This window comes from Myxine glutinosa, chromosome 3, assembly GCF_964187855.1.
Source record: "Myxine glutinosa chromosome 3, kmMyxGlut1.1, whole genome shotgun sequence".
NCBI classification, from domain to species: Eukaryota; Metazoa; Chordata; class Myxini; order Myxiniformes; family Myxinidae; genus Myxine; species Myxine glutinosa.
In genome coordinates this window covers 91,302,618-91,322,033 of record NC_136263.1, presented here as the reverse complement: position 1 = coordinate 91,322,033, position 19,416 = coordinate 91,302,618, and the positions used below count along the sequence as shown (strand labels likewise).

The following is a 19,416-nucleotide window of genomic DNA, read 5'->3' as shown; positions in this document are numbered from 1 at the left end:
CTACCGGCTGTATGTTTAGTTTGAGGATTCTTTCCGGATTCGGTTATCCTGTGGGTGTGTTTCTGTGAGGAGAAGGGTGCAACGTCGCAGGGGGACATATTTACTCATTTGTGAATATCTGTAAAACTGTCGCACTCAGGGTAGAGTTAATAGTAGAGGGAACTACATTGCGTGCCACACTAAAGTAGGTAAAAATTTATCGGGTCGGGACGCCCCGAGGGTAGAGAAGGGTGCAATGTTGCGAATATGGAATTTGGCCTCCATATCCGCTTGTAAATATTCCCCTATTTCCCCAATACTCCCCAACTATCCCCAATCCCCCATTCCCTAGTCCCATTGTCTGTAAACAACACTCTGTAGAACCGACCTTCCCCTTTTTCCCCCATTAAATGTCGTGCCCAGGTCCACCGCATCTCACGTAGACAACTTTCGGACATCTTGCTAGTTATTCTTAGTCTATGTCAGTTAAGGACTCCTTTCCATTAATTCTGACTCTTCGTTGCACCAGAATGTGATTATATGGCACCAGTAGTGAGTTTAGGACCTTTCCATACCTCCTTCCATCTTCTTCCCCAAACAACAACAACAACAACTACAGCTACAACAACAACTACAACCACGGCGCGCGGGGGGAGTGTGCGTCCTCCCACCAGCTCGGTTAGCCGCCATGACCATGCGCTCCACGGGGTTACCACGAAGGGGCTCCCTGTCAGCCCCTCGTCAAGGGCGGAGCCGGTAACCCCCCCGCATGCACCCAATGAGAAGCAACGAGCCGATTCCATCTGGGGCGGAGCTAACGAGCCGAGGGCGTGTCACTCCCCGCCGGATATACGCAGCGACTTACCGGATGTGAGGTCAGATGCGCCCCGAGCTTGAGAAGACAAGAGAGCCACCTCCGAGCGCTGAGAGACCTCCTGCATCTTTTGGGCCGCGCTATCCTGTCCCTGAGCACAAGGTGAACCTTGTGCTGGCCATCGAATACCCGCTTTCCTTGCCATCAATCCCCGTGTGAGTCAGTTTTTGTCCTGTTTCTCTGTGGTCTGTCGGGAATAATATAAGATTGTGTCTAAGTGCCTATCTTCCTTTGCTGTCCCTCTTGTAGTTGTAATCTAACCTTCCGAACGAATATAACCTCCTCCGGAGGTCTTGAGAACCGTATCCCTGGTGTCGTGTCATTTTAATCCCAGCCGTGTGTCTTTTCCTTCATTGACCTAGCGTAGCGCGATTAGTCAACGTTCGGGTATAATCGGGTAACTTGTGCAGACGTGGTCATACCAAACCGCTCGGTAAATAACATCCACCACCACGTCTGTAACAATATATTCCCCAATCAACCAACAACCATCAACAATCAATCACAATATTACTAAGATGGCCATCTCATATATTTCCCCCCTTTCCCCACTCACGACCCCTCAATGGTCACTGTCCCTCACAATGTCTCTGGGCCCCTCCAGACCAAGGTGAAGGTCGACTTCTCCGCACACGGGCGGTTGAACGAACCCCCGGCTGACGTGCTCCAAACGTGCACGTCGCGTACCGGGAACAGCTGCTGCAGCGCACACCTCCTTGCAAAGCAAAGCGGGCAAAGCAAAGCGCGGCTCGCAAAGCGCGTGAGGCCCAAGGTGCGACCCGTACGCGTCCTTGTAGACGTGGAGGCGAACTGTGCCGGACGCTTGGTTCCGTGCACGAACCCACGGCAACTTGACGTGTAACCGGTAATTACCCCGCACAGGTAACTCCTCTCGCCAGACGGGCTTTCAAACGCAGCGTTCCCCACGCTGCTCAATATCGACACCGCTCACGTCGGAGCTGGGCGATGAGAAAAAGATCGCCGCTTCTCCCGGACCTTGTCTTCTTCTTCTCTTCCGGTTCACCATCCCGTTTCCGGTCTCCTGTTATCCAGAGCGCCTCTAACCATTTAACCACAACAACCTTTAATAGAATAAACATTAATAAGCAATGACCTGAATAGTAATTCACATAAATTCACATAAATCCGTAACACTCCCCCCCTTCAAGAAAGAAAGTTTGAACCCAGCGAAAACTTTCTTTGCCAGTCAACTTTGATAAACAAACCCGATAACTCACACCCCCAAATCCTCAGTTCCCCCCGGGCACAATTATCACTTAAAAATAAAGCAACAAAATTTCACAAAAACCCCCAGATTAATTCACTCTGGACAAAGCGTCAACAACTTCCAGTTGCTCTTGGATGGAGGCCCAGCTGAGTACTCACTACATGGACGCCTTAAGGAATGTGGGGTTCACGGTTAGTCCGGGGAGGAAAGTTCATTACATGGACGCCTTTAAGAACGTGGAGTTCACGGTTAGTCCGTGTAGGAACGTTCCCTACCGGGACGCCTTTTAAGAACGTGGCGTTCACGGTTAGCCCGTGTAGGAGCCCAGGCTCGGCGGCTCCGCCGCATATAGAGTGCTTTAACTTCTCCGGACTCCTAACAGTTACGGTGGGACCCCTTGTCCCAGCAGTCACCAGACTGGCGGTCTCCTTCTCGGCCAGTCCTCTGCCAATCATTCTTTCGGGAGATGCCGTAACTCTGGGAGCCTCCATAGTAATATCGGCTGCTGCCAACACCAAAACTACTGCCAAGTGGTCCTCTTCTGTAGACCTCTCGACGCCTACGAAATGCCTTCCCTACTGTTATGGTCCGACCCTCCAAATCCTTACCATTCCAATTCTTCTCTGCCTCCCTGGCGTCTCTTGTGCTTGCAAACGTGACAAAGCCGAACCCTCTTGACCGTTGCGTTTCCCTGTCTTTTACCACCCGCACTTCCACCAGCGGCCCATATCTGTTGAAGACAGAGGTCAGAACTTCTTCCTTTGTGTTGAAGTTCAGTCCCCCTACAAATAACTTGGAACTTTTGTCGACATCCCGAGCTGGGGTGGTGTTATTTCCCCTGCGGGGCTCTTTACCCACCCTCGGGTTACCATAAATTTGCCCCCCGGCCAAATCATTCCCGATAATCACAGATACTCCCTCTACAGGAAGCGTGGCTTGTAAACCGACGGTGACCGGTCCTGACACCAAATCGGATTCCAAATGGATGACATGAAGTGGGGCACTAACACAGCCACCGATCCCTTGTAACCGAACACTATCACCAGTTGCGGTACTCTTTGACAATGGCAACATGCCTTCAAGCATTAAGGATTGATGGGCTCCTGTGTCCCTCAATACCCTAACAGGTCTTGGGTTAGTCAAGTCTCCCTCGAGTGAGACAAACCCCTCATAAATAAATGGTTGGTAACTCTTCTGTGGGCGATTTCTTACGCTAGCCATCGCATTCGGAGTGGTAATAGTCGGACTCCGCTCTGGGTTGTCCCTTTTCATGAGGTAACAACTGGACATCAAGTGTCCAGGTTTTTTGCAAAAGGCGCAAGTAGGCCCGGAGGAAAAACGGTCTGCCTCGGGCCCCCCGGGAAATAAGTTTGTCTTGGGCCCGTAGCCCTCTGATTTCGAACAGTTGGGGTATCCGCGTTGTCCCCATAATCCTCTCGAGGCCGCCACCATGTATTGTCGTTCTCCGCACCGGGTGTTCCATAACTCCCCTGCTGAAGGCTAGGCGAGGAGCTAGGTGTGTGGACCTCTATCCGGTGTGTTAAGGCATAATCATCTGCCATGGTGGCTGCGTCCCACAACTTTGGTACTTTCTTTTCCTGCAGGTACACTTCGATGTCCTCGTGGACACATTGTTGAAATTCCTCCACCAGCATCAGGTCACACAATGCTTCGAAGTCGTTCCCGACTCCTTTCGACTCACACCACCGGTCAAACATGTTTTCTTTCACTCTGGCAAACTCCACATGGGTCTCACTCTCCCTCTTCCTGGCATTCCTGAATTTTTGCCAGTAAGCTTCAGGAACCAACTCATAGGCTTTGAGGATGTGCTTCTTCAATACCTCATAATCTGCACATTGGTCCATTGGTAGCGCCGAATAAATCTCTTGAGCTTTACCCACCAGCACACTTTGCACTAGTATGGTCCAGGCCTCCTCCGGCCAGTTTAACTGTTGAGCCACTTTCTCAAAGTGTGGAAAAAATTGAGTGACTTCCTTTTCACTGAAGGGTGGAACCAGCCTCACATGTCTGCCCACATCCCAGGTTTTCTGGCTAGGTGTCGACCCCGTCAGCAAGGGTGGTACCTCTCCCCGTTCTCTCATTAAATCCAGCTCCTTGAATTTAATTTCTTGCTGAAGCGCCATGTCACGTTCCTTTAATTCCCTTTCGGCTTTTCTCTCCTCTGCTTCGAGTTCCCTTGCAGCTCTCCTCTCCTCTGCTTTTCTCCCTTCTAACCTTTCCTGGAGTTCTCGTTCCACTCTCCTTTCTTCTTCTGCTCTTTCCTTTTCTGCTTTCCTTTCCTCTGTTTTCATCCTTTCTAACCTTTCCTGGAGTTCTCGTTCCACTCTCCTTTCCTCTGCTTGTTTCTCTTCTCTCCTCTCTTCTGCTTTCCTTTCCTCTTCTGATCTTTCCTTTTCTGCTTTCCTTTCTTCTTCTGCTCACCTTTCCTGGAGTTCTCGTTCCACTCTCCTTTCCTCTGCTTGTTTCTCTTCTCTCCTCTCTTATGCTTTCCTTTCCTCTTCTTTTATCCGTTCCTGGCTCTGTAATTGCAACTCCAGTTTCCGGAGCTCAACGTCTTCTGGTTCTTCGGGTAGCCACTCCCAGGCTAACTCGTCCCATATTCCTAATCCCACCATAGATTGTATCACCGCGGTCTGCAACTCTGCCTTCCTCAAATTAGTTCGGACCTCCAAGTTAAAATGTTTGGCCAATTTCAAGAGGTCCGACTTTAGTAACGCTCGGAACTGTGCCTCACTCGGGGTTACCGCAAAGTTCTGTGCCACAAACGCCATGGTGCCTATCGTTAACACCTGTTAACCTTCACCCAAGACTTTACCGCAATTTCCCAAAAATTTACCAATTAATACTTAATTAATACATTTTAATTAATAAAAATATTATTTTATTATGTTATACAATTTTATATATCCCGGACGAGCCCCCAATTTCTGTTACGTGGTCCTCCCGGTGACTACCTGGTCTCGGTGACCCCCGGACCATGAGAGGAACTCCGCCAGAAAGATCTATGATTTATACGCTTTCGTAACGCAATCAATATGAAAAACACAACAATTCAAGTCAATAAGAAACCCCCACACCAAGGATCCGGATTAATCAATAATATATTCCCCAATCAACCAACAACCATCAACAATCAATCACAATATTACTAAGATGGCCATCTCATATATTTCCCCCCTTTCCCCACTCACGACCCCTCAATGGTCACTGTCCCTCACAATGTCTCTGGGCCCCTCCAGACCAAGGTGAAGGTCGACTTCTCCGCACACGGGCGGTTGAACGAACCCCTGGCTGACGTGCTCCAAACGTGCACGTCGCGTACCGGGAACAGCTGCTGCAGCGCACACCTCCTTGCAAAGCAAAGCGGGCAAAGCTAAGCGCGCGAGGCCCAAGGTGCGACCCGTACGCGTCCTTGTAGACGTGGAGGCGAACTGTGCCGGACGCTTGGTTCCGTGCATGAACCCACGGCAACTTGACGTGTAACCGGTAATTACCCCGCACAGGTAACTCCTCTCGCCAGACGGGCTTTCAAACGCAGCGTTCCCCACGCTGCTCAATATCGACACCGCTCGCGTCGGAGCTGGGCGATGAGAAAAAGATCGCCGCTTCTCCCGGACCTTGTCTTTTTCTTCTCTTCCGGTTCACCATCCCGTTTCCGGTCTCCTGTTATCCAGAGCGCCTCTAACCATTTAATCACAACAACCTTTAATAGAATAAACATTAATAAGCAATGACCTGAATAGTAATTCACATAAATTCACATAATTCCGTAACAGTATTATCACTGAGAATGCAAGTTATGGGTTTTGATTTTGATTTCTGTGTATCACAAAATAGTTGTATTATATCCTCAATGTTGTAATCATTTAGTTTGTTTTGAAGTTTAAATAAACCGATAATGTCTTCCTTTTTAAGACCCGCATTTTAAGACCCGTAGTTGATACTCGGGTTGAAAACTTGACTTCGTAAAAATTATTAAATTATCATAATCTAAAAAGTTGGGGGTAAGGAGCATCTTTAAAAGCAAACAGGTTTTTCCACATCCGCTTAAACCAACCATTAGACATCTCAATGAATTTGGAATGTTTTTATGGTTATTAAATTTTATCTTATTTTCCCAAACGGGTAAAAAATCATTCATTTATATATTTGGAAAACAAGTCATCTAACTTTTTTTGAGCTATTTTAGAAACTCTATATTTTATCCTGAGTTCGGGTTTAATTTCAAAATAATTCATTATTTTATTTATATAGTATCTTGTATTAACATTTCCATTAAAATTATTTTGAATAATAAATATCATTAAACCCTTATACATTTCCTCAATACAAATAGTCTCTTCCCTTGAAAGAAATGGTGTATTATCATCACAATACTTAACATTCATCTCTCTTATTAATCTTGTAAAGTAATTCATTTTTGGTTCTAATTTAAAAGAGTTATATATATTTTTATATATTTTATTATCATTAATTAAAATTAAATCACAGAAAATACATTGTTTATATGAACCCTCATTATTAAGCCCTATTCTATCACAAGCCGGACAATTCTCTAATTTATCATATGGAGAGTCTGGAAATTCTAAATATCCTTCAGAACTTATCATATTTATATAGTAAATTTTTACTTAAACTAAACGCAAGTTTATTCATTAATAAATACAATGTTTCAAAGCACAAAAGACAAATTTCAATCAATCTCTACTTCGGTGGAAGATATAGAAAAATATGTCAAAGATGTTAAATTGAACAAAGATAAATATGGAAATTTTTGGGTAAAACCAGTTATGGAAAATAACATGAGCCCCTCTATTTCATTTAAAGGAAGAGCTCTAACTATACCTGGAAAGACATCCATTAAAGTAAATCTAACAAAAGTTTCTCCTCTACTCCTGGCAATTTATTCAAAGCTTGAAAAAGTGATCGATCGCGATACTTTGAAAAAGAATGATAAGACCATCAACAATACTCGTGGAGAAATTTGTATTTACTTTAATAAACCAAAAGGTGTAGATCTAAGTAAAATGAATGATGTTAATATTTCTGGTGAAATGTCATTTCGTTCTATGATAGTTAGAGATCATTTAAAGTTAACTTTTGATATTAAAAATGTAGAGATTGAATCTGTTAATGAAAGAAAGTATATAGATATTGATGGGAATATTTTTCCTGCTAATTAAATATGAGTCATTACAGCAGTGAAGATTTTACTATTTTATTGAACTCGGACGACAGTAATGATAGTATTTCATTGAACTCGGACGATGGTGATGATCGTATTTCATTGAACTCAGATGATAGTTATGATGCTAATAGTTTGTGCTCAAATGATAGTTATGAGAGTAGCTTTATTGATGACTCTGAGTATGATTCTGAGTATTCATTGTGATAGTTATGACTCAGATGATTCTGAGTGAAAAAGGTGTTTTAGTTTAAGTATAGTTTCATCTATCTATAATTCCAGTAATCTCTGTGTGTATGTATGTATGTATGTATGTATGTATGTATGTATGTATGTTTGTCTGTGACCGCTGTTTCTCGACAACCACGGGTCCGATATACTTGAAACTTGCCAGGTATATATATTGCTGGGGACCCGAGGATGTGCCTTTTCAAGGTTTCATATTAATCGGACAAGTAGTTACCGAGCTATGTCCAAAAAATGATTCAACCAATCAGAGAGCAGCGAGTTATCACGTGTGCCGAACGTGGCGAACAGACTCTGCCTCGGACGGCACATTTGAGAGCGTATTCATTTATTTCACGTTGGCAAACTATGTTGGCGTTAAACTATGTTTTAAAACTAATTAAAACTAATTTGCGATTCTTTCGCTTTCCTGCGCGTTTGTGCACGCTATGGCGATTTCTTTACCAAACTCCGCAAGCCGTTCGCTTTGGACCAAACCATTTCATGTAAATAGAGGGGGGGGATTGTCACCGTACTCGCAAGCCGTTCGCTTTGGACCAAACCATTTCATGTAAATAGAGGGGGGGGATTGTCACCGTACTCGCAAGCCGTTCGCTTTGGACCAAACCATTTCATGTAAATAGAGGGGGGGGGATTGTCACCGTACTCGCAAGCCGTTCGCTTTGGACCAAACCATTTCATGTAAATAGAGGGGGGGGATATAATTTTAGATATATATATAGTACGGGCATGCCCTAGTATATAAAAAGCCTGTAAAAAGGCACTTTCTTCTATAAGTGTTTTACTTTAAGCACAGTTTCATCTTTAAAAAAAAACTCTAAAAAGGTGTTTTACTTTAATGTATAATTTTGCTATATAAATATGATCAAAGCAACGTATTGCGACGTTTGTGAACAAGAATATAAACAATACAAAAGACACCTTAAAACTAACAAACACACATTTAATCTACTTCACCTACTATCTCCTATTCAGAAGGAAACAAAACACTGTTCTGCCTGTAATAAAAAATATCCTCAAGAAAGGCTTCGAAATACATCTTAAAACAAATCAACATTTATCAAATTTTATCACAACTAAAAACTCTGATGGTGCATTCAAAGGACATATTAAAATAAGAGTCTTTAACTTCAAACCTCCTGAACCAGAGTCTATAGTTGATGCTGTAGAAATAGTTAAACCTGCTGTTCAAACATTGATTGAAAAAACACTAAAAGAAATGAAACCACTTAAATTTTATATGGGAGTAAAATTATAAATGACAAAGGACGAAGGAGTTATAGATACACCATACATGAGAACTGAGCCACACTTTATATCTTCATATCAAGATTTTAAAACATCAGGAGTCTATGATGAACTTATTAAACAAGAGCAAGATGTGGATAATTCAATCGTAGGAAGTGGATTCAATATAGGAAAAATTATTTACATAGACATTCATATTCTTAAATCAGATCCTCTAAAAGCTTCTTCTTACATTGATTTACCCAGTGTTATCAAAAATAGAAAAGCAGTTATCAATATCAAAAATAAAGACAATAAATGTTTTCTCTGGTCTATTCTAGCACACTTACATCCTCCACATTTTCATGATGAAAGAGTATTTCATTATAAAAAATATGAGAATACATTAAATACGAAAGATCTAAAGTTTCCGATGACTTTAAATGATATTCCTAAATTTGAAAAGATAAATAATTTATCAGTTAATGTTTATGGTCTAACAGAAACAAACAACATTCAGGTTTTAAAGCTTTCTGACAATTGTAAACAAACTCATATTAATCTTCTATATTTTAATTCAGACGAAAATTCACATTATACATACATCAAAGATATTACAAAATTAATAAAACCACAAGTATGTAAAAGAACAAATAAAATATATATTTGTATGCGTTGTCTTAACTTCTTCCATACACAAGAAAGATTAGATAAACATTCAAATTATTGTGGTGAACATAAATCAACGGTAATCAACATGCCTAAAAAAGGCTCAAAGATCACATTCAAAGATGAAAAGAAAACAATAAAACATCCATTTGTTATATATGCTGATTTTGAAAGTATTTTAGAAAAAATTGATACTGCTTCTCCAGATCCAAAAGAATCATACACAAATAAATATCAAAAACATACTCCTTGTGGTTTTTGTTATTATATCAAATCATCCGTTGGTGATGAATATAACAAGTTAGAGGTGTATAGAGGCTCAAATACCCCAGAGGAGTTTATGAAACGACTAGAAAAAGACTGTGTCCGATTAACCAAGATAATGAGAGAAACCAATAAACCAATGTCCTTAACAAGTAAAGAAAAAAGAGAATTTAGACAACCAAAGGTTGCCTGTCATATTTGTGAGAAGAAAATTGGTAAAGGTCTAAAGGTTAGAGACCATTGTCATCTCACTGGTAAATATAGAGGTCCGGCTCATCAAAGTTGTAATATTAATTTATCAACTCCCCTCTTTCATTCCTGTTTTTCTTCATAACAACGCTCATTATGATACACATCTATTTATCAAGGAACTCTCAAAGACTTCTGGAAGTATCTCAGCAATTCCAAACACGGATCAGAAATACATTTCATTCACAAAAACAATTCACACATCTCCTATTACTCATATCAGATTTCTTGATACATTTAAATTCATGGCAAGTCCATTGGCTAACTTGGTTCAAAATCTAAAAGAGTTTCCATGTCTTTCAGAGTATTTTTTAGATAAAGATTTTCTAACACAAAAGGGAATTTACCCCTATGACTATATGGACTCATTTGAGAGATTCAATGAAACACAACTTCCTTCAAAAGAAAATTTCTATAACAAATTAAACAACAGTCATATATCTGATAAAGATTATGTACACGCACAAAATGTTTGGGAAAAATATAACATCAAGAATCTTGGCGAGTATCACGATTTGTATCTCAAAACTGATGTGCTTTTATTGGCCGATGTATTTGAAGCCTTTAGATCTGTTTGTCGCACTGGATATGGATTGGATCCTGCTCACTACTACACAGCACCTGGATTGGCCTGGAGTGCGATGTTGAAAATGACAAAACAAGCTTTGGATTTGATAACCGATATTGATATGCTTTTGATGATTGAAAAGGCAAAAAGAGGTGGAATTTCACAAGTCTGCTCGAGTAGATACGCAAAAGCAAATAACAAATATCTTCCAAATTATGATTCAATGAAAGAGAGTTCTTACTTGATGTACTATGACGCGAACAACCTGTATGCCTGGGCAATGTCTCAGGCTCTTCCTTATGGAAAACTTAGATGGGTAAAGGAAAAAGACTACAAAAAGGTTTTGCAAGATGTATGTATCTCTACACAAAAAGAATTGGATAAAGAAAAAGTTGGTTATTATTTTGAAGTTGATTTGAAATATCCAGAGGAACTTTATAACCGACACAAAGATCTCCCATTTGCTTGTGAAAAGGAAAGTCCAAAGAAGGAGTGGTTAAGTGATTATCAACAATCATTTAATATAGGTGAATCAACAGAAAAATTACTTTCTACATTATATAACAAGAAAAATTATGTTCTACACCAAAGAAATTTGCGACAATATTTATCAAAAGGTCTAAGAGTAGAGAAGATTCATAGGGTTCTAAAGTTCAATCAAAGTCATTGGTTAAAGGGGTACATTGATTTTAATACACAAAGAAGAACAGAGTCAAAAACAGATTTTGAGAAAGACTTTTATAAATTGATGAATAATGTGGTCTTTGGTAAGACCATGGAAAATGTGAGGAAAAGACAAAATATCAGACTATCAACATCTTGGAAACAAGCATCAAAATTAATTAATAGACCGAGTTTTACTGGAGCTGAAGTCTTTACTGAGAACTTTTGTGCGATCCATTTGATTAAAGAGAGTATTGAAATGGACAAACCTATTTATATTGGAACATCAATTCTTGATTTATCAAAGTCATTAATGTATGATTACTTTTATAATAACTTGAGGAAGAAATATCAAAATGATGTTAATCTACTTTATATGGATACAGATAGTTTTATTTTGCAAATTAATACTGATGATGTTTATTCAGACATGAAAAAGGACATTAATATCTATGACACTAGTAATTACAGTCCAGAGAGTGAGTTGTTCTCTTCTAAAAATAAAAAGGTGATTGGAAAGTTTAAGGATGAATTAGGAGGAAATGTCATGAGTGAATTTGTGGGGTTGAGGTCTAAGGCTTATGCTTATAAATACATCGTGAATAACGTTGAAAAGACTGATAAGTTAAAAGGTGTAAAGAAAAATGTTATTAAAGAAACAATAAACTTTAAGGATTATTATAACTGTTTAACAACAAAGAAAGAAGAGTTTAGAAAGATTAATGGAATAAGAAGTTATAAACATAAATTATATTCAGAAGAGGTGAATAAGAAAGCATTGGGGGCTTTTGATGATAAGAGGTTTATTTTAGAAAATGGAATTGATAGTCTCCCTTATGGTTATATAAGTATATAAGTGATAAGTTAAAAAGGGGGGTTAGGGATTTTAACGGGCTACCGCCGCCTTTTTACTATTATATAAATGATAGAACCAAGTACCAACCAGACTAAAGAGTGGAGGTGTAATCAACCTTGGTATATAAATGGTAAACATAACGAATGTGAAAAATATCAAATAGGTATAATTGAAAAGACAACTGGTAAAAAAATTTACAAAACAAATAAGAGAATTAATTTAAATACCGGTGAATTGGGTAAAAAAGATGGAAATATTTTTGAGTGGACGGAAAACTTTGATGGCTGTCAGGAAAATATATACTTTAATTTAAAAATGGTATGTGGCACTGGAGGCACTCAAACAAGAACATTGAGGGAGGTTTACCATTTTATCTTAGCTCAGTTAAAATATCTTAATAAAGAACCAAACTCAAACATATACTTTGTTGATATATTAGATGGTGAAGAGAGTGGCAAGAGAATTAAATTATTTCCCACGCATAAACAAATATTTGTAGGATCAATGTTTGAGTGGTCTACTCGGGATCATTGATAGTAAGAGTACCATAAGACCAAGGGGGGGATCATTGTTTGGGTGGTCTAATGAACAACATTAAGGATAGGTGTCAAAAGGCTAAAAGGTTCGTAAAGAGGTGAGAGGAAAATTAACATGTAAGTGAATGGGTCGATGTTTGAGTGGGTCAAAGATAATCTGCCAGATGATATGTAGAAGAAGGATTATAGGTCTATAAGGGAAAACAAATATTTGTAGTGTTTGAGTGGTCTAATGAACAACATTAAGGATAGGTACTATAGACAAAAGATTCATAAAGATTAGGGTGGGAGAAATAGAGGTGTTAATGGGCAATGAGTTTAAGAGGAAAATTAACATGTAAGTCAATGGGAAAATGAGTGTCCCAGAAGCAACATATATACACTACTTGTGTACAATTCCAATTAATGTGTTAAAAATGTGAACTTTTCAACTAAAATGATCTGTTGTCCCCAGATATGTTTCAATTTTTCTCTATGTGCAGTTAAGTAAGATGTAACAAGCCTTGCCTACGAGGAACTGATCAAACTACAGCCTAAAAATCGCACCCGTGTCCGAAGGAAGCTGTTCACCCTTTACAACTCTCTAGAATTACACTTTAGACACTTTCTTTTAAAATTAATATTTAAAAACTCGACACTCCAAAAACTCGATTTTCATTTTTTCTCCCATAAATGGGAAAACAATGGTGGGTCAGCATGTTTTTTTATAGTGTCGGTCAGGTTAAGCCAAACAAACGTTTTGTTTATTTACCTTACCACAGTCACTGACAGCGCATCAATGAACCAAGCTTAATTAAGAAGTCAAGGGCCAGTAATAACCCTCTCATGGTACAGCATAGTATTCGTGGTGTTGTTTAACCACACCATGTATGCACTCATGTAAACATTGTAAGCTTGCATTACAATATGGGTTCTTTTTATATATTAACCTTTCGATGCATACAAATGCATCGAAAGGTTTATCTATCTATAATTCCAGTAATCTCTGTGTGTATGTATGTATGTATGTATGTATGTATGTATGTATGTATGTATGTTTGTCTGTGACCGCTGTTTCTCGACAACCACGGGTCCGATATACTTTAAACTTGCCAGGTATATTGCTGGGGACCCGAGGATGTGCCTTTTCAAGGTTTCATATTAATCGGACAAGTAGTTACCGAGCTATGTCCAAAAAACGATTCAACCAATCAGAGAGCAGCGAGTTATCACGTGTGCCGAACGTGGCGAACAGACTCTGCCTCGGACGGCACATTTGAGAGCGTATTCATTTATTTCACGTTGGCAAACTATGTTGGCGTTAAACTATGTTTTAAAACTAATTAAAACTAATTTGCGATTCTTTCGCTTTCCTGCGCGTTTGTGCACGCTATGGCGATTTCTTTACCAAACTCCGCAAGCCGTTCGCTTTGGACCAAACCATTTCATGTAAATAGAGGGGGGGGATTGTCACCGTACTCGCAAGCCGTTCGCTTTGGACCAAACCATTTCATGTAAATAGAGGGGGGGGGATATAATTTTAGATATAGATATAGTACGGGCATGCCCTAGTATATAAAAAGAACCCATATTGTAAGAACCCATATTGTAAAAACCCATGTGGGTCCTTTTTGTTTGGCATGATTTTGTTTTGTAATACCTTTTTTATAAAAACGTTTTGACCCATGATCTTTCAGATTTCCTTCAAATAAAGACCAATGCATATTGCACACAATGCACACAAAGTGTGTCTATTGGTGGGTTTTTTTTGTTCAGGATGGGGGGGGGGGGGGGGTGGTGGGAGATTTGTTTTTAAAATTCAACCCCTATAATGCAATCGTGGGTCTTTTATGGCTTGAGGCTATGTCTCCATAACTTCGTTATAAAAAGATTTTATCCATTATATGTCATATATGCTTTGAGTACAGGGTAATTACCTGTTCCACTGTGTGTTTTGGCGTTTTTTTTTGAGGATGGGGAGGATTTTTTATTTTTACCCCATTACATTGCCTGTCATGCTTGTTTCACTGTAACTTGGTTATAAAAACGATTTTACACATTATCTTTCATAAACACTTTGAAGAAAGGGTAATACATATTCCTGTACGTGTGTTTTGGGGGTTTTTTCTTTCAGGATCGGGGGAATTAATTTTTTTAATCCCCCCCCCCCCCCGAAACCCCCCACGAATGCAGTCATGGGTCTTTTTGGACCGGTTTAGCATTTAGGTTATTGGAAAAAAAAACAAATAAAATTTGATTTTGTTTACAATTGTATTATTTTAGATGTATTATTTTGATTTTAGTTATTATTATAGAATTATTGCATTCCCACCCCCCACCCCCCTCACCCCTTTATAAAGCGGTGCTGCATGCGTGCGTGTGGTGTGTTCCGATGTACCTTCCACACCCTTTGACCACGAGGCTCAAACTTGGCTTGAAGATTGTTCCCCCCACCCCCCCCCCCCCCTCCCCAGAGTAGTTTTGCACTATTACCTGCCCCCACTCATGAATGTGTGTGTGAGGGGGAAAGGGGAGGAGGGTAAAAAAAAACCAGATGCATTCCAATGGCATGTATGAGTATTTTTTTTTTTTAAACACAATAGATTCATTCACTTGTAAATTAGTGTATTGCTCATTGGTAACCCCTGCATAATAGATCCATTCACTTGTAAATTAGTGTATTACTCATTGGTAACCCCTGTATAATAGATCCACTCACTTGTAGTGTATTACTCATTGGTAACCCCTGCAGAATATATCCATTCACTTGTAAATAAGGGTATGCTAAGTGAATTGATCTATTATACTGGGGTTAGCAATGAGTAATACACTAATTTACAAGTGAATGGATCTATTGTGTTGTGTTTTTTTGTAAATACGCATACATGCCATTGGAATGCATCTGTTTTTTTTACCCCTCCCCCCCCACACATTCATGAGTGGGGGCAGGTAATAGTGCAAAACTACTCTGGGGGGGGGGGGCAAACAATCTTCATGCCAAGTTTGAGCCTTGTGGGTCAAAGGCTGTGGAAGGTAAATCGGAACACACCACACGCATGCATGCAGCACTGCTTTATAAAGGGGAGGGGGGTGGGTGGGAGGAATGCAATAATTCAATAATAATAATAATTAAAATCAAAAGAATACATCTAAGAGAATACAATAGTAAATAAAATTACATTTTATTTGTTTTTTTACAATAACCTAAATGCTAAACCGGTCCAAAAAGACCCACGACTGCATTATTGGGGGGAGGGGGAGGGGGGCGGGGATTTAAAAAATAAATTCCCCCGATCCTGAAAGAAAAAAAACCCGAAACACACATACAGGAATATGTATAACCCTTCCTTTAAAGTGTTTATGAAAGATAATGTGTAAAATCGTTTTTATAACAAAGTTACAGTGAAATAATCATGCCTGGCAATGTGATGGGGTAAAAATTTAAAGAAACAATTCCTCCCCATCCTGAAAAAAACCCCCCCAAAACACACAGAGGAATATGTATTACCCTGTACTCAAAGCATATATGAAAGATAATGGATAAAAACGTTTTTATAACAAAGTTATAGAGATTCAAAAATCATGTTGGGCCCAGGTCCAAAAAGACCCTCTAATGCATTCAACGTTACACTTACAGGCTTTAGCATTGTAAATGACTTTTAGACTAGAGGGTATCATAATAGTAAGCTAATAGTTACTTTACAAACCCACCTTGAGTGCTGGATTTCTTGGTATGAGATTTCTCCTGTCGCCTCACATTCCTGATGTGACGTCACAGAAGCGCTTGTACCAGCTTACGTTTGCACTTGCTGGTTGAGGAACTTTTGTGCGGAAATAAACACTTGATTGGTAAAATTTTGTCCAAGTTTGACTGCAGTGTCTGCTACAACTTTGCTTTCTTTGCAGTCATGTATTACTTCCATTTAGTAACAAATGTGATAAAACGTTTCCGGGAATCGTTTGTGAATGAAATAAAGTTAGTCTTTTCCGAAAGAACGACGTACATTTCTCAAAAATTTAACGAAAACACGACAGCGTTCTGCTCTGTGTCTGGTGTCATGGGTGCTGCCATCTTGCTTTCCCGAAGATGATACGATGCTCATGATTAGTCAATTACAGGAAACTACATCATCAATTTCTCAGAATTTTGTTAAGATCTTGCCAGTTGGCTAAATCTGGGTTGTGACTCGGCTAGCTCACAAAAATATCAAATGATCAAAGTCTGCAAAATGAGTACCAGCTTACTGGGAACAGGGACGCTGCATCAGCGGCACAGCCACGCTTCCAGAAGATGATGCAACCATCAAGCTGCATACGAAACAACTGTAATATTGATTGCTTCTACCCAACCTTTTTGCCATCAGGATTGTATCTTCACTAGCTTAAGAAACAAGAAGAAAAATACATAAAATGTCATAACCCCTGCCGTGGATTTAGTAGTTTTGCTGTACAGGGTTAAAGGCTGTCAGTCGGCCATCTTTAGTCTGATGACAAAACAAAATCTTCTGCATATGTATACTCTCATGTATTGTCTTTGTGCCAAGATTGAAGAAAATCGGTCCATGCATGTCGGAGAAATGGATGGGGACACATTGAAGTAACCAAATGGCCACCAGTCGGCCATCTTGGATCTGATCTCGAAACAAAATGACGTGCATATGCAACCCATCATTCATTAATCTATGTACCAAATTTGAACTACATCGGTGAATGCATGTCCGAGAAATGGTTGAAGATGTGGTCAATATTGGGTTTTTTTTTTACAACTAAAATGCCCACCAGTCGGCCGTGTTTGATTGCATAGCGAAACAAAATGAATTGCTTATGTATACCGTCATGTATTGTCTTTGTGCCTAGTATGAACAAAATTGGTCTATACATCTCCGATATATGGTTGAGGATGCACGGACGGACAGACAAAACCAAATCCATAAGCCCCCGTTTTGGACTAAGTCCAATGGGGTAAGCTAATAAAGATGAGATTATCTATTTAAATTATATTTTGAGAGTTTATTTATATTTTGTAACTCGAAATGGCTTATTTCTCCAGGACAAAACCTCTACCAAGGCAATAGTACAGCAGGACCACAAGGAGGCGCTCCCCCCAAATTGCCCGCTAGACAGAGAAGAACTGGGTCGGAGGACCTGGAGTTTTTTGCACACTATGGCTGCATACTACCCAGAACACCCCTCAGCGCCTCAACAACGGGAGATGAGGACTTTTATTGAGCTCTTCTCAAAATTTTACCCTTGTGAGGATTGTGCACAAGACCTCCGACAAAGGTGGTTCCTAATGCCTCGTTGCTGTTGTAACTACTTTTTCCCCCCATGTGTGGTTGTGTAAATGCTCATTATAGTTTGTTTGCCTATATATTGGTTCTCTTGCACTGGGTAGCAATTATGGCTTCTTTGTGCAACTCAGGATGCAGATTGATGCAGCAGAAACGAGCAGCCAGTGGGGTCTCTCACAGTGGTTCTGTCGCTTACACAATCACGTGAACCTTCGCCTTGGAAAGCCAGAATTTGACTGCAGCCTTGTGAATGAACGCTGGCGAGATGGCTGGAAGGATGGATCCTGTGACTGACCTTGGAATATGGCCCTGATTACTTTCGGCATTGGAAAATGCAGCTTTGGACTGTCCTTTGTGTCTTGGTTTGTCAATCGCTCAAATGAAGAATACCTATCAAAATATAATCTGCTCTCATTATTGGTGTTCTTTATTTGAATTGTTTGGCTCTACCAGATGAATATCTGAGCCTAATTTATTAAATAACTTGGTTTTGGTATTTGTTTTTCAGAAAGCATAATTTTAAAATCGCATAAAGTATGCTTGGAACAAATCCTACTTTAGCAAGGAGCTTCAACTTTTCCATTATTTGGAAAATCGGAAAGATTTGTGATCTGTTGTTATGATTTTCCTTTACTTATTTAGTAATCATATTGCTATCATAAATACAGCAACAAAGCTTCAGAGAAGCTTCCAGTGTGGAAACTGGTTGAAATGCAAGGATAGGTCCAATCATTGACAAAACATTTATCAAGTTAATATGTAATTCATGCATCTTTTAACAAAACCAACCAAACTTGGCGGTGTAATGGTTGGAGTGTCTGTTCTGAGCCTGGAAGGTTGGTGTTTTGAACCCCAGTCGGGTCAAACCAAAGACTTTAAAAATGGCACGGCTACTTCCTTGTTTTACGCTCAACATTTAAAGGGATGGAGCACGGCAAAAATAACCACAGGTTGGAAATCATAGTGCAGGCTTTGATGGGCCTACTAGCCTTCTGCGTTGAAGTTCCTTGTAAGGGAACATGCATTATATTATTGTTCAATGGACTTATTTGGATGACCCTAATAAATGAAAATCGACCCTAATGAAAATAATGTAAACAATCTGTAGTTTCTGGCCTCAGCAGCCTGTTTTCAAAGCTCAGACATGTGAAGTTCCATGCTCTATCAACATTGTTTTTAATTATGGCTTGCACACTTACATTGGATGATTCTTTATGCAAGTGCAGATGTGGAAAAGTCCGAGAACTGGAATTACGAGGCCAGAATTAAATTGTGCTTTTAATTCGATTTGTGTCATGAATTTAACCCATGAATTTAAACTTTCATAACATCTTCACTGCTCAGCATTTTCTGGTAATAGGTGTCGCACTATACCCTAATTTAATACCGTTATAACTTGGAAACTGATAGAAATGTTCAGAAAAAGCGTAAAACCTTTTCTATAAGAGACTCCCATATAAATGTGCAGGAAGCTGCTTTGCTTTTGAAAAATTCATTTCAAAATATGTCACCTTATATAGCACCTTTTTTTCCTTCTTTTTTTGTATACAGAATCGAGGCTCGTGAAAGAGCTAACATTTA

At 39.7% G+C, this 19,416-nt stretch overlaps 1 protein-coding gene across 2 annotated transcripts in view; it reads left to right on the top strand.

Moving 5' to 3' along the window:
* Nucleotides 1–19,122, top strand: part of GFER (growth factor, augmenter of liver regeneration) — a 41,167-nt gene extending 22,045 nt beyond the window's left edge. The window contains exons 2-4 of one of the 2 annotated variants that reach the window (XM_068110509.2): nucleotides 17,402–17,506; nucleotides 17,595–17,827; nucleotides 17,967–19,122. In XM_068110509.2, the coding sequence (XP_067966610.1) occupies nucleotides 17,402–17,506; nucleotides 17,595–17,827; nucleotides 17,967–18,129 (501 nt within the window). In that variant the 3' untranslated portion in view covers nucleotides 18,130–19,122. The remainder of the gene's footprint in view (nucleotides 1–17,401; nucleotides 17,507–17,594; nucleotides 17,828–17,966) is intronic. The other variant, XM_068110510.2, reaches the window with a different exon arrangement.
* The last annotated feature ends 294 nt before the right edge of the window (nucleotides 19,123–19,416 follow it).